This window comes from Podarcis erhardii (assembly GCF_964252035.2).
Source record: "Podarcis erhardii genome assembly, chromosome: 8".
NCBI classification, from domain to species: Eukaryota; Metazoa; Chordata; class Lepidosauria; order Squamata; family Lacertidae; genus Podarcis; species Podarcis erhardii.
This window is the reverse complement of record NC_138499.1, coordinates 39,311,025-39,327,108: the sequence shown is the minus strand read 5'-3', so window position 1 is coordinate 39,327,108 and position 16,084 is coordinate 39,311,025. Positions and strand designations below refer to the sequence as shown.

General features: G+C 42.0%; 2 protein-coding genes across 3 annotated transcripts in view; both read right to left on the bottom strand.

The window, feature by feature from the left end:
• Positions 1–5,623, bottom strand: part of LOC309349250 (uncharacterized protein) — a 37,302-nt gene extending 31,679 nt beyond the window's left edge. The window contains exons 1-5 of the mRNA XM_081874994.1: positions 5,338–5,623; positions 4,696–4,833; positions 3,210–3,524; positions 2,540–2,704; positions 1,337–1,530 (exon numbers count right to left, since the gene is read on the bottom strand). Coding sequence (XP_081731120.1) covers positions 1,337–1,530; positions 2,540–2,704; positions 3,210–3,504 — 654 coding nt within the window. The 5' untranslated portion in view covers positions 3,505–3,524; positions 4,696–4,833; positions 5,338–5,623. The remainder of the gene's footprint in view (positions 1–1,336; positions 1,531–2,539; positions 2,705–3,209; positions 3,525–4,695; positions 4,834–5,337) is intronic.
• Positions 5,624–11,789: 6,166 nt separating this feature from the next.
• Positions 11,790–16,084, bottom strand: part of LOC309348880 (DGAT1/2-independent enzyme synthesizing storage lipids-like) — a 33,631-nt gene continuing 29,336 nt past the window's right edge. For both annotated transcript variants that reach the window (XM_081874677.1, XM_081874676.1), the window contains exons 5-7: positions 15,264–15,324; positions 13,657–13,796; positions 11,790–11,985 (exon numbers count right to left, since the gene is read on the bottom strand). In XM_081874677.1, coding sequence (XP_081730803.1) covers positions 11,881–11,985; positions 13,657–13,796; positions 15,264–15,324 — 306 coding nt within the window. In that variant the 3' untranslated portion in view covers positions 11,790–11,880. The remainder of the gene's footprint in view (positions 11,986–13,656; positions 13,797–15,263; positions 15,325–16,084) is intronic.

Below are 16,084 nucleotides of genomic sequence, written 5' to 3'. Positions count from 1 at the left end.
ATAAATATGTGAAAAATAGGGAAATGGTGAATAGCTTGGGCCTTTTTTTACAGGTCATATATTATTTTCAGAAACAAATGCCTGCATCCTCCCAGGCTAATCTAATATGATGATCTTTGTCTATTGGGTAGTTGTAATTTTCTAGATTCAGTCAATATTAGCACAATCACTGACTTTCAAGAGCAGAAGACTTCAATTAGCACTTTCAAGAGCAGAAGACAATAAAATGCAATTAAGACCCATTGTTTCATTTTAAATGTTTTACCATTTTTTTCTCTCCCGCACTAGAATGGGATTCCAAAGGGCCAGACTTCTGCAGAATTATATCATACCTTTTTACAGTATTCCAAATGGGTATGTTTTAATCAGTTATTTCTCACCGCTCAAAGCACTTCTTGAAGCAGAAAGTTACTTTTTTAAGATGCTTAATTTTCCACATGTCTGGATTTAATTTGAATTTCTAGTGTGCCACTATTTAACTCTGAAATGTACAGAACAGCTGTGTGTAGGACCAGGAAGATGTGGCCTTCCATATGTTGATGGTCTGCAACTCCCATCCACCCTGACCTCTAACCACGCAGGGTGGGGCTTGTAGAAGTTAGAATTCAACTAAACAACTGGAGGGCCATAGTTTCTCTGTACTGTACCGTATTAACTATAAAATGTACATAGGTTCAAATATTTTAAGTTGCCTTGCTAAAAAGCATATCACTTACTCAGAAGGTTTAATCAAGTCAATAAAGTTATTCAGAGCTGAAGTTTGAAATTTAACTAGTGCCTTGTAGTCTTCCTTTTGTTCTGAAGAAAACAGAGGTCACAATAGTAGTGCTTGCATGCAGCAATCATTAATTTATGTGATATTTACATGGGAAAACTCCTCAAAAGATTCTTTTAGAGAATGGAGATTTATCTTCACAAGGTGGATCTTATAGACCGAGAAATGAGAATTAATGCAAATGGAAGGACCAGCGCAAGTCCTGATCCCCTTTGATAATCAAGTTACTTCAGAAGGACAGTGGCCTCGAGCCCTGAAATCAGTTACAGACTGATACTTAGGCATCTTGGATCTTCTCTGCAGCTAACAGGCATAACCACAGGTAATAGTTTAAATATAATTGTTTGGTAGATCGCTATTACTTCATTTTACAGCATGGATCTTAGTTATATTAAGTGAATCCCATGCACATGAAAATTATAATTTTAGATTATTGATTAACAACATTTTTATGTTAAAAAACATAACATGTCTTCTAGCTGTTTAGCTTCTTATTTTGTTTGATAACATATATGCATTCAGAAGTGTCCAAATGTATAATCATATATGAATAGTACTTACCACTTTGGCATCTATAGCCACTTGAGCAAAACCTTTCCGATTTTTCCATATAAGTTTGTATGATTTATCACTAAATAGTGATTCTCGAACTCCCCCTGGTGAAATTCCCAGCAGATGACCATTTTTTAGAACATTTACACACTCTTGCTGTGTACCAGGTAAAAGCCACATTACAGCACCTAAGTTTTTTAAACCTATAAAATATAAACAAGAAGACATAAACAAATAAACAGCCCCAAACCTGGCTCAGCTGAAGATATGCCAGCATAATTTGCTCATCCTGGCTGAACTGAGACTGACTGAGCAAAGGCTTTTGAAAGTCACCCCAAAAGGGTGTTCTGAGGATGTGGTGGGATGGGGAGCGGGGAACTTAGACTGGATCTTAAGCCCAGTCCACTCAGTCACATGACCTGGTGACCTGGCATAGAACCTTTGATTAAAGGCTTGTTTTCCATTGGCCAAGGACCCACCAATTTGCTCTCTGGCATAGAGCAATTTCCCTTGCTACACTAAGGGCCATTAACTCATCAAAAAGCTTGCCCAGCTAGTTCAACAATGGAATCCTTCATTTTAACCCTTGCTGGATCTAGGACCCCGGGAACTCAGAAGGGACTCAGGCATCAAGCAGGCTAAACCCCCATACTCACAACACTGAATCTTGTGCTTCAAATATTTAATGCTAGGCATTAAAACTGCCTTATCTAATGAAGGACTTATCTAGCCAGTGTAAACAGCATTACCCCTGATGCTAAGCAGAGGGAAATTTATAGATTTTACCATTTTGATAATAGATAAAATCTTGCCAGTTTCTGGAAATCACAAGTGGGGAGAGTGATCCTGCACAAGCTTGGATCTTCTCTTAGGCACCTGACTGGCCACTGTGAGAACAGGATGCTGGAGTAGATGGGCCATTGGCCTCATCCAGCAGATTCTAACTCCCTCTATTCATTTCTTTAATTTACTGATATAAGATGCTTTTTCATGACCACTGAGGACTAGGCATTGCTTCCTGAAACAAGCAGAGAAAACTTTTGATGGCTGGTAGTTAGCAACCTACTAACCTGTGTCTCCATTAACCGCTCCTCACTAGGAAACTAATGCTGCAAAAGGCTGAAGCTTCCTAAACCATTTGGGGAAGATGGGGTATATTTTAGTATTACACACATTACCTGAAATCAGTTTTAAATTAACAAAGAGCATCACCTGGAAGTTTGAAAACACAACGATCAACTACTGTATAGCAACTTTGGCGCTTCAGAAGAAAAAGTTTGGATAAAAAGTAACCATAATCTATAGGAATTGCTCCATGGTAAAATATTATAAGGCCTGGTCCATCTGGTAGGTTTTCTATGCCATGTAGTTCGTAACCTGTTTGGAATACAAAGTGCAAAAGGGTTGTTATTTCAAATTAAGTAATTCTGAATGGGTAACTGAACTATAGTAGATTCCAGTGGTGTAGTGTGAGGTGCCAAGGGGGCCATTGCCCCAAAACCACAATTTGGGGGGTTGTGAACCCTCAAATGACACACTATCCACGCCCTGCCCCTGCCCATTGTGTGAGTGCCGGCACAGCGGTGGCAAGGTCTGGGGAGCAGAGGGTGAAGGGCACTCTCTGCGCCCCTTTCCCACCCAGCACACAACACCTGGCTGCAAGAGAACGCAGACAATACTCTTGACCTTCCTTCACCTCACCCCTGCCCTGCACATGAGCGCTTGCCTGGTGGCAAGGGCTGAGCAGCGCTAAACGTTGATAACTAGTTTGGTTTTGTTTGTAATTATGGTAAATATTCTCATGTTGTAAGTTGCCTTGAGCAAGGTTTTAATTAAGGAAAGACAACATACAAATCAGAAGACGAAGATGAAACATGCTTACCATTCAAATATCTTCCAAGTCTATCCCACATGAATGTTATAATTAGTCGTGCACCATCCCATGCTTTACTGGAATAAGCTTCTTTTAGTTTATGTGTCCTCTCATAGATGAAGAGGACCAAAGAAGAAAGGTAAAGAAGAAGCAGCACACATGTAGGAATTGTAAAAAATAACAGGATGTTGATAAACACCAGCACTACTGAACAGATGATCACATATGGGAGATATTCAAGAAAAATCCATTCTTCCATCAGATACTTAAGGCATGTAGAGTATGTCATAGTTGTATGTAGCATTTATTCACACTAATAATGTCCTGGGTTTTTTTTAAGAAAAAGAATAAAACAATGTGAAACCCTTTCTACCACAAACTGTAGTCTCCTCAAAAAAAACTTGAAGCATCTCTTCATTCCAGAAAAACCAGTTGTGAGCTGCTAAATATTCCTCCTGTTCTAGAGATACTAGCAATACAATCAAATTATCTTGCCCAAGAACTACACCAGCCAATCTACATCACATGTCTCGCCTGAGGCTGTGAACACTAGTTCTCTGCACCATAGATGGTAGAACATTACGTATAGTTCAGCTGATTAAGGAGAGGACGTGCAGCAGGCACACAATACTGTGAGCAAATGTGCCAGGATGTTGTAACTATCACTATGGAGCAGGTACTGAATGGTAACCCAGTAAATTTCTTCTGCCTAGAAGCATAGCTTGGACCTCATATCCAAAATCATTTTAATCCTATACATATTCACAGTGCTGCCTTCTGCATATTTACTCAAGAGCAAGTGCTACTGTGCAAAAGGAAGCTTACTCCCAGGTAAACGCTCCTTTGGCACATGTGCCTGCCTTCCCCCAGCATGTGGCACCCCCTGGGTGCAGGTGCCCACTGTGTCTTAAGTTCCGGGCTGGAGACTTAACAGTGTAGTTCCTCTTTGCAATGGGCTAGATAGGATAGAAAAGTCCCCCCCCCCCCGCAACTTGTCCTCCTAGCTTCAGAGTGAAGCCAGCAGCACCCAAGTAGCACAGAGTTCCATTTTCTGTCCTCAGAGCACGTGGGTGGGCTAGCTGCCTCTGGTGGGCTCTTCAGCACCACCCAGCAGAAGTCCCCCAATGGGGCATTCTGGGGGAGCCCTGAAGTGGATCTCCCCTTCACAATAGGAAAAGGCGCTACATGGGAGAATAAGGAAGAGCCAAGGCGGTGCTAGAAGGCTGAGTGCTCCTGAGGGCTTGGGGAAAGGAATGAGGGTTGGGTAGAAGTTGACAGACGCCAGGGTCCCAAACACCTGGAGGTCCCCTAGTTGTGTGTGTTGGGGGAGGGCGACTGAGTGACGCAGAGTTGCTCAGCTCCATAGCCACAGCAGCTGACTCTCAGAGTTGCTCAGCTCCATAGCCACAGCAGCTCCACCATTCCCTCGCCTCCCCCCCCCCCCATCAACCGCTCTCCCGCCCTGCTCCGCTCGCGCGCTTTCCCCTCGCCTCGCCTCCTCTCAGGCTCTTCTGCGCGCCGAGCTTCCTTCACACGGGACGTCCTCAGCTCCTCACGTGGGCGCTTCGCAGGGGGACCCGGCGGGAGCTCCCTGCGCCCTTCTGCCTCACCTCTGCGGTTACCTCGTCCGTCGCTAGCGGAGGGCGGAAGGGGAGGAGAAGGAGAAGGAGAATGACACGAGGAAATGGGTATCGGCCTCCAGAGATCCTCACCGGCGCTTCCTTCCGAGGGGCTCGGCTGCTGCTGTTCGCAGCAGGTTGTCGGTGAAGGTAGCCTCAAGCTCGAAGCGTCTGCTAGGGAGGAGTCGCGCTGGCGTTAAAAGGAGCTTCGCAGTCTTGCGGATGAGTCTGCGGTCGCAAGTGAGGCTGCCTCGAGCTGTTTGCGCCTACGTACTTCAGCAGGAGACTGCCGGTTTTTGTAAAAAAGAAATATATCGGGTACTTTCTACCATGGGGCGGGGACAGAACCTCAGTTTGCTATGTATTTTTTTTATTTAGGTTCTAGCACATTTGCAAACGAAGCAGGGTCCAGTATGGTTTCAAATTGGCTGAGAGACTTTGTTGGGATAACTAGATGACCCTTGGAGCTCCTTCCAACTCTACATTTTATGATTCTATGAACAAAAACGTTTACTTACATTCCTGGTAAGCCTAAATTGCCTTTACTTCAGTCACCTCTCTGGAAGCAGCAGAAGGCTTGTCTGGTGCACTTTTTCGTTGGCCAATTTTCACCCCTATGGAGTCTTGACCCTTTATGTGGTGGTTTAAAGAGACTCTGGTGGGTGTGCCATCTGTATGAGGAAACAAAGCATTGTGAAAAAGAGGGAGGGCTTGGGGAGGCTGCTTCTGGGAAGTCGTGGCCCTTTTTAATTAAATGTAAGTTATGGGGTCAAGATGTGCTTGCAAGATATCCTGCAATACGTAAACCTTGATAACATGTTCTGTTTACAATATTAAATCCTAGCGCTGCATCAGGAAAAGCTTTTCCATTGGACCTCTCTCTTTAATTCTCTTTAATTTAGAGCAATAATCACATACACATATGGTGGTCTGTTTTACTCTATTTTTGAGGGGAGAGGTATTCGTTGTGACAGAGTAGTAGTACTTTCCTGCATTAAGGGGTTTGATCAACAGGGGAGAAATAATTTGATAGCCTTGCCTTGTTTAATTTGTTTGACATGGTTAGTTTGTTCTAATTTTCTTTTTTGGAGTCTTGTAAAGACCATTACTCTTCACTCCCCCCCACACACCACAATGCTTTATCACCAGGTTCTCAAGATTTATGAGGATTTATAAAGTAGCTGACCTTCCTTATCCACAAAAATGCTGTGTCATGAAGTTCTCTGTCTGCAATTCAGTCATAGATGCAATAAAGACAAATATCCATGCCATATAAAAGGCAAATAAAGCCAAAAAACAAAAAACAAACAGGTCTCCAATCTTCACTAGTCCCTTCATGAATCAATTGAAGAAGAGCTAAAACCTACCAAAATCCATTAAAATCACTTAGAACCTACTAAAAGGCAGATTAAAAACCACAAACTTCCAGAGAGGGATGTTATCTCCCAATCTGCTGAGTCCCTTCCAGACTTTTTCCTTTTACTTCAGGAAACAGTTAATTTAAGGTAAAGTTAACAGAAGTTAACGCGCAGGAAGGACCTCCATCAACAATATCCTTAGCTTGTGTCAAAGGAATGAAAAAAATATGTTATCAGCTGCATAATTCCCTGATGGAAAAATGCATGGCTATCAAGTACATTAGAAAATAATGGACAGAAGGATTTCAGAGCAGAATCAGCATGTTGATTTCCTTCTGAAATTATATCTTTGAATCCTGTATGGGAGCAACCGTGAGAGTAAACATGAGCAGCATAGAAAGGCGCAATTCTATTTGTCAAGAGATTTTTCAGTGTCAAAAACAAAGAGTAGATTAAAATCTAGCATAGGAGAAAGATAGGAATTAGCCAAATGTGCTAAAAAGATATCCCACTTCACACAAAAATCACAAAATGCAGTGAAAGTGTAGGCTGGTCTCTGTCAGTTTCCTGATTAGCTGCAAAAAATATGCCAGTTATTTTCAGAATCCTTATGTTAAAACACTCTAGAGGTGTTGAATAGGAACCTGCTTTTGGACAGAAACCAATTTCCAGGGTACCTGTTGAATTAAAACTAGGCGTGAATCTTTAGGAGGGTTAAAATAAACTATCCCATGTTAATCAGTAAATGTAAACTGGTAGGAAAGAGAATAACTCATTAGGGACTCGTGTTCCTCTTTAGAAAAAAAGCAAATAACAAACAGCAATATTAAATCCAGTGTTAGGCAAATGTAGCCACTTTAAAATCACTATTCTGTCAGCAGCGTCTGGGGAAAAAGTAGTCCTGTAGGTGAAAACATTGTATCAAGGAAAATCACTCGTATGAATTGACCCCAAAACTCTGCAACTGCTGTAAAGTAAATTCATTAGGAATTTTAAGTTGAGGGAGGAAAGGAGAAAAAACAGTCTGCAACAGGTGATGAAGAATAAGTCTCACTGTCTGAGGTGGAATCAGACCTGTATGCTATGTCTTAATTTTATAAACCACCATAGGGCACTGGAACTGAAATTAGGAAGTTCTGCTGTCTTTAGATTCAAACCAGCACTGCACTTAGTGGCATGGCGCAGATCTGTCACAGGAGACTGTGTGTTAAAAGCAACTGTGTTAGAAGCAATAGGTGGCTCTGCTAATTTAGCTTCAGTAAAATCCTGACAATCAGCTGGCACAACAGTGTTTGTTCTCCCATTTAAACTCAGGCTGGAAGGCCATCCGTTGTGGCATTGCCTGTCTTTAGCAGGATGAAGGACTGAAGGAGACAAAGCTGCTGCTTGTTGTTGTTGTTTAGCCGTTTAGTCGTGTCCGACTCTTCGTGACCCCATGGACCAGAGCACGCCAGGCACTCCTATCTTCCACTGTCTCCCGCAGTTTGGTCAGACTCATGTTTGTAGTTTCTAGCTGCTGCTAGGAGGGCAGATTTGTGAGTCTCGGTGTCAATATTCTGGCAAGGCTTACTCATTTGAGCAATATCTGTTTCTGGCTTCTGATAACTTGCTTTAAGAGCAGTCTTGCAATCAGCATTTTCATTTTCATAAGCCAATTGTTTCATTTAAACTTCAGAGGCTTCAAGGTTTGGAATTTAAGTACAGTGGTGCCCCGCAAGACGAACGCCTCGCAAGACGGAAAACCCGCTAGACGAAAGGGTTTTCCGTTTTGGAGGCGCTTCGCAAAACGAATTTCCCTATGGGCTTGCTTCGCAAGACGAAAATGTCTTGCGAGTTCCTGCAGGTTTTTTTTCCTTTCCGTCCCTTTTTCTAAGCCGCTAAGCTGCTTATCAGCTGATCCGCTAAGCCGCTAAAAGCCGCTAAACCGCTAATAGCGCTAATCCGCTAAGCCGTCAATGGGCTTGCTTTGCAAGACGAAAAAACAGCTAGACGAAGAGAATCGCGGAACGGATTCTTTTCATCTTGCGAGGCACCACTGTACTGGCTCCTCTTAGCCCATCAAGAATGCCATGCAAGCCATTTTCTGTCACACTTTGCTTCAATTGTTTAAAAACTGCGAAGGGCAATGATTCACTGGCTCTCTGTTCCTGTGCATTCTGAACAACAGGACAGACTGATAATAATGGTAAGGTGTCAGCTATTTCTCCTTCACTGCTTCCTTCTGCCATATTTGGAATAACCAATTTTTGCACTGTGGTCTGAGCCCCTTGCGGGCATTGGTCCAACAAAGAAGGTGGCATGGAATTTACATTCGACCCAGGCAAATCTTTGGCAAAGGAAGGTGCCACTGGAAATTGATTACATTTGGCATGACCTCAGAGAGAGGCTTGAAATCTAGAGGCTGAGATGGGGGAAGCAATATTATGGTATTTTTAAAAGCAGCTAGGGGTTGCAACAATGTGGGAGCATTCACAGAGACAACGGGTGGTTGGAGCAAAGCATTAGAGAGCTTTCCAACTGCGTCTCTACACAAATGCCAGGTGTGCAAAACTTGTACAGATGCCTGAGGATGTCTATGGAGTGCATCTCCCAGCTCATTCCATTTCTTAATGTCATAAGGACCCCCCTCTGGAAATCAGGGGCACAGTCTAGCAATCCCTAACAACATTTTTTCTACTAAGGGTGCTAGATGCTTATCATGCCCTGCCTGAGCTAGCAAAAATAACAAATTATTCCTATGCTTTTCCTGCTCATGTGAAAGCTTGCTTCCCATGATCTCACCTGAAGGGGTATAGACGCACGTCTTTGGGGCTCGTTCCGAGCGAATGAGATCCTAAGTCTGGGAATCGTTTTGCAGGAGATGATCCACCGTGACCAAGGGATAGCAGGTTGCTAGCTCCGAGGGGAGTCCAATCCTGGGGGTTTCCTTTTGCTGAGGTTTCCTTTTGCTTTGCCTCACACGCTGAGTTTTTTTTTTTTTTACAAGCCTCATATGTTTCTTTTTAGCTTAGCCTCACACGGGGCACCACTTGAGGCGTTCCCAAAGTAAAGGAAGGATTGAACTCTGATTAATGAGAATACACACAGAGGCTTGAACCAGCAAGACTGTGGGAAGGGTACGTATAATAATCTCTGTCTGTGTCTCCAGCCCCCTCGGCCCAGGTTGTTTTATTCACAAAAGAACTTTTTACAGAGTGTTCGTAAGAACCAATCAGATTTCTTCTGAGCATTTCAACAAATCCATGTGGGGAGAAAGTTAAACTACCAAAACTAATTAGGCATGGGGTAAATAAATAACAGAACTACAAAGGAGAGCATTTGGCAACCCCAGAGGTGATAAACAAGCAATATATATGATAAGAAGGATGGCCAGGAGGACAGCGATCATTATCACCTTCATGTGAGATCTGTTTCCTGGCCCTAAGATTAACATCCTGGGATTAACATATCAGAAAGGCCTTCAAAGAAGCTTGCCCACTATCTTTATGGCCCAGGATGCCTGCCTGGCGAAGCAACTGGCAGTGTACATGACTGGTGAAGAAAGAGAAATGGAACAGGGATGCAGAGGTGTGGATTGATCAAGAATCATATCAAAATAGTTTAAACCCAGACAACGCAATGCTTTCATTGCTGACACAGATGGCTTACTCTATATTTGTTATAATTCCTCATAGCAATCCCACCTGATCACTACACTCCATCTAGACCTAAACAGAGTGCAACAACTATAGACTGGTCACCAACACCTCTTTTTTGTCAAAGGAATAAGATACAGGGATGTCTTCAGAAAGTTGTGTAGTTATTTATCTATAGGACATCTGATAAGTTGGTTTCAACATGGTGGGCGGTGCTACTGCGGGGCAGGCACCAGATCCAGCTTCATAGCTGAGTTGGCTGTTTTTGTTAGATCAGTCACTTTTTTCACCAATTCCAGCTGTATTTCTCTCTCTCTACTTTTCTTGCTATAAGTTTAAAAGGATTTGCATTACAGGGCTCAAATATTGGAGCACCCTTTTATAAACATAAAAGAAGTGCCACTGTTTTAATACAGGTAATTTATAGACATTACTCTTTCACATTTTAAGAGAGAATTTAATGAAAATGATTTACAGGTGGTACATGACACCAGTCAAGCTTGCAAAAATTTACCATTTGCCCGAAAATAAATGTTGGAAATGTAATGAGACTGAAGGTACATTCTTTCACCTTTGGTGGACATGCCCAAGGATTAAGACATTCTGGGAGATGATTTATAACAAAATGAAAAAGGTATTTAAATATACCTTTCTGAAGAAACCAGAGGCCTTTCTCCTGGGCATGGTCGGCCAATTGGTGCCAAAGAAGGACAGAACTTTCTTTATGTATGCTACAACAGCAGCAAGAATACTCATTGTGAAGTATTGGAAGACACAAGATTTACCCACCCGGGAAGAATGGCAGATGAAGTTGATGGACTATATGGAATTGGTGGAAATGACTGGCAGAATCCGAGACCAGGGAGAAGAGTCGGTGGAAGAAGATTGGAAAAAATTTAAAGATTATTTACAGAAATATTGTAAAATTAATGAGCTATAGAAAAATGGTGGAATGAAGTTATATGGCTTTGGCAGAAATGTTATAAGGAACTAGGTACAGATAGATTGTTAATGTATTAAAGGGAAAAAACAAGGTTAGAATATGTTAAGATTAATTACAGGACAGAAAATAGATGAAGATGGAAAGGAACTGCTGAAACAGTTAATTGAAGTGGAATACAAAAAGGGAGGCGTGAGGAAGTCAATGAAACAAGTGAATGAAAGTTAAGATTGAAAATATTGGAAGTGTTTTTAATTGTTTTTGTTTTGTTAATTCAATGTTTCATGTAGTGTTTTTGTTTCTGTTTTTGTATTTTATTATATTGATTTGTTTAATTCTTTTTCCTCCTTTTTGTAATCTTTAAACTCTAATAAATATTATTTAAAAAATAAAACAAAATAAAATAAAATAAAATAAAAGCCTAGTTGTTCCAATCACTCTGGGCAGCTTAGAACATAAAAAACACAGCAACACATCATCAGTTAAAAACTTTCTGATGCAGGGTTGCCTTCAGATGTCTTCAGAAAGTTGTGTAGTTGTTTATCTATTTGACATCTGATAAGAGGGTGTTCAACAGGGGGGCGGTGCTAATGTGGGGCGGGCACCAGATCCAGATTCATAGGTGAGTTGGCTGTTTTCGTTAGATCAGTCACTTTTTTCACCAATTCCAGCTGTATTTTTGTTTTCTCTACTTTTCTTGCTATAGGTTTAAAGGATTTGCATTATAGGGCTCAAATCTTGGAGCCCCCTTTTATAAACATAAAAGAAGTACCACTGTTTAATACAGGTAATTTATAGACATTACTCTTTCACATGTAATATTATTTCACGTTTAGTTAAACACTCGCCTACTTGTTATACTCTTCGATTCTGCCTCTACTAGTGCAAGTTCCCCAAAAAGGGGAATTCTGGGTATATTGCAGGATAGGGCAGAAAAGCACTTGTACGTCTTCAAAAACGTAGAACCTTCTGCACACACAGCTGAGCTACTGAGCCAGGGACCCTTCCAAATAATTCATATAAAATCCAGCACAATCCTGTGTATATCAACTTAGCTTTAATAACATAATTATTAATGCTTCCTATTACAGACACCTTCTCATGAACACTGCAACTATTTTATATGGACTAGTTAGCTTTGTAATGCTTATCAAATCGTTCTGATAGAGCTCTTAATATATTTCCTGGCCTTTTTTGGTGTTTATCCCGAAGATTTTCAAGTGCAGTCTTCGCCTGTTGAAAGAAAACCAGAGGAATACATTGTGTTATAGGAATAGATTGCAAATTAGGTATTCACAGTTATTAATATCTGTGAGGAAAAAGCTAAAGGGATCAGAACCAGAGGCAACCCATTTATTCCAGCTATAGAAGCACAATATGTGACTTCTTTCTGGGATACACAACTGACTTTGTACACAGAGATGTGTTGCATCATGAGAGTCCTTGTCTCTCAACCCTCAAAAGTGGTTTCTTCAACATGGAGGGTTGGGCCAGAGCAGCCAGGGTGAGGAACCCCCACTAGGAAACTGCTCATCTCTCAGTGAATCCAGCCCACTCTCTGTATGTTTACCAAAAGCACTGTATGAGAATGGCAGAGAAACAATCAAACATATGTGCCTTGGGCTGCTTTGTACACAGTAGCTACCTTGCATGGTTGTTACAATGTAGGATAAAAGGAGTGAACCTCAGGACAACCAAGGCATAACCCCTTGCAGAAAGAAATTTCTTATCTGCCCCTTTAAACAGGCAATCAAAACCTGAAGCTTGATGCAGCAAGTAAACAAGCAGAAAGTGCTTGGAGAAGGATCAGGCATACTAAACAATGTTCCCACCCTGTTCCCATTAGCCACCAGGACCCTACATGCTCCTCCCCTTAGCCCCCTCCCTTTGGGATTCAGAGTCCAATGTTTTCCTGGAGGAAGGGGGAAAGTGTATCATCCCCTGCAGGAGCAGGTAGAATAAGTCATGCAATGTAATACCATACAAATGGTATCTGTGTTTGACATTGTATTCAGTGAAACGGCATCTCATATAGGAGCTTCCTGATGCATGAAATATAACAAATTACAGTATATGTGTTGCAGGTTCAGAGTTGATAGCTTGGTAGTTGGTCAGGAATTATGGCACCGTTTAACAAAGCTGTATCCAATGCTCTCTTAAACACACATCAGTGTGTACATGCAACATATATCAACATGTACAATAAATTGTCTTCCTCTTCAACCCTCTCCATATCCTCAAAAATTAGCACTAGGGTGGCTTGGAGCCACCTTGTCAGGCAAATTCTGGGGCACATTGTGTAGGGTTGCCATATGTTTGGGAAATCCCAGACTGGTCCTTCTGGGGCCATCTGGGGGGTTTCTTTTTTCCATTTTAAGGAAATATCCGAGTTGGGGGGGGGAATTTGTGTGTGCGCTGTTTCAGGTGCCTACGTGAGTGGCTCTGGTTCTGTTTTGCGCCTGTGGGAAGTTGGGGTGGGGAGAGGGCAACCGCCCCCCCCCCAAATCTCAACTTTCTGACCAATGGCCCAAAGAAGCTCAGCTCAACAACTTTTTATGCAATTGACCAAAATTTTCATGAGGAGCAATTAGAATAAGATCTATTATTTGATTATTTTGTATAGTCCACCCTAGTATAATGGGAAGAAGAAATCCCATTGCATGAGCAGATCTATCTTTGTACCACATAGTTCCCCCCCCCCCATTTAATTAGTCTCAACAAGTTAAGGAAAGGGGAAATTGAGTGATGGGCATAATGCACAAAAGTATATATAATGAACCCTATATCAGGTCATATAGAATGAGGAAATCAATATGTACAATACAATTTAGAGCTGAAAGAGAGAGAAACCAAGAGGAAAAGAAACATTCTGCTTTTAAACTTCCAAGTTTAGAGTTAACTTACTCTTTCAGCCAGCTCTACAGCTGTTATATTTGGATCATATGGGATGGGTTCTCCAATAAATGTCCTCAATTTCACTGGAAACCCTCCGTAAATGGGAAGAAGCATACATCGAGTTTTATCATACAGCCATTTTGTCAGCCCTGTGTATGAAATGGAAGAAGATTCTGAAGGAAAGCGACACCATATCAAATCTGAAATTAGTTGAAATTCTCAGTGTTTAGCAATTGCAATAAATAGGAAGAGAGGAAGAGTTAAATAATATGAGTGCTTGGGAAAAGAGATACAGTGGTACCTCGGGTTACGAGCGCTTCAACTTACGTTTTTTTGGGTTACGAAGGATTGTAACCCGGAAGTAAGTTTTCCAAGCTCTCGGAGGACATTGCCTGGAGGCAAACCCAGACATCGGCAGAGCCTACGGAGCTGTCAGGGGCCTCTGCAAATGCAGGGAACCAAGCCCTGACATCTGCGCTGCCTAGAGCGGCTCCGCGAATGCCGGGAGCCAAGCCCCGACATCCATGGTGGCTGCAGAGGCTCTGCGACTGGGCTCCAGGAGCTCTCTGAGGCCTCCACGAATGCCAAAAGCCAAGCCAATTGTGATTGTGGAAGAGGACCCTGAGCCCGCTCCAAACAGTGAGTTTGGAAATAAATTTTAATTCTTTTCATCTAAAATACTGTCTTATTTATTTTATAGTACAGTACATTGATTATTGCCTTCATTTTATGGATCAATGGTCTTGTGAAACAGTAAAATTTGTGTTAAATTGCTATTTTAGGGGGTGTTTTTTCATCATCTGGAGCGGATCAATCCACTTTCCATTACTTTCTGCTTCAGGTTAAGAACGCTTCAGGTTAAGTACAGACTTCCAGAACCAATTAAGTACTTAACCTGAGGTACCACTGTACAAGATATTCAGTCAGCTCTTCTCAGCTCTTTGCAATCAGTCATAAGTTGTGTACAATAGACTACAGAATATGGTATGTTTCCTGTTCAGTTCCCCTCCATTTTAGGGTTGCTCCCACATTTATCGATTATAGCTTTCTGTTAAATCTAATAGAAAACTAAGCAAGGGCATGTTCACTCAGTACTGAGGCAGGCAGCACAGTTTTGCAGATAAGTGGACATGGAATAAAATATATTAAGTAAAGGTAAAGGGACCCCTGACCATTAGGTCCAGTTGTGACCGACTCTGGGATTGCGGCTCTCATCTCGCTTTATTGGCCGAGGGAGCCGGCGTTTGTCCGCAGACAGCTTCCAGGACATGTGGCCAGCATGACTAAGCCACTTCTGGTGAACCAGAGCAGTGCACGGAAACGCAGTTTACCTTCCCGCTGGAGCGGTACCTACCTTGTACTTTGACGTGCCTTCAAATTGCTAGGTTGGCAGGAGCAGGGACCAAGCAATGGGAGCTCACCCCATCACGGGGATTTGAACTACCGACCTTCTGATTGGCAAGTCCTAGGCTCTGTGGTTTAACCCACAGCGCCACCCATGTCCCTATAAAATCTATTCGTGAGTAGTAAATAGATATTCTTTTTAAAAGATCATTCTATAGTATTAAAATGTATATTGCCTGAGATCTCTTGATTAACCAAGGTATTTAACTTACTTGTCTTTCCAATGGTCCTGTATGCTTCACAAATGTTTTGTGTAAAAATAGGGATGATGGGCTAAAAAAATAAAAGATGAAACAAACATGAAAAGAAAGGTGAGGAGTGGATAATTATTTTGTCCAAACCATCCTGCCTTTATTTTTGTTATGGACTATGAAGAATGCTTCACATCTGAGATTATAATGAGAAGCAACTCATAAATGATAATGTAATTGGCTTTAAAATTCCTGACACATTTATTCAAATATCTCAGATGAAGAAATTCAGAAGCTGTCCTCCAGATTTTCAGGAATTGAAGGGGAAAAAAGAATTTCCTGGTTTGCCCTGAGGGGGAAAGGAAGCCAGGTTCAGCCAACCGTCCGCTGCATTTTGGAGTTTGGCGGCAGCTCGTAGGCAACGAGCACCCAAAAAAGGTCTTGGGGATGACCAGGACTCTGAGGGCTCCTGTGGAAGTCAAAAACGAGTTCCCAACAGGTCTGAGGTTCCATTTGGTGCTGGCCTAACCCGGCTGTCAAGCTGTCATCTCTGGGCTCCAGATAATAAAACGAAGGAAAAAGGGATTTATTACACTGGTCAACAACAAATTTGTTGTCTGCGTTTTTTCAGTTGATTTAGGACGAATCTGATGCGCTGAATCCAAAAATCACATTGGTTTTGCTCAATCAGGTCAAGTTTTTGATTAGCAGATTTCCCAGAAAATAAAACCAAGGAAAAGGGGATTTATTATTCAAGTGTCTTTAGCATTTGGATTAATTTGGCGAACTTCCAGGAGAACAAAAGGGGAGTCTTCTCTAGAATTGGTGACTATCCTGCATGG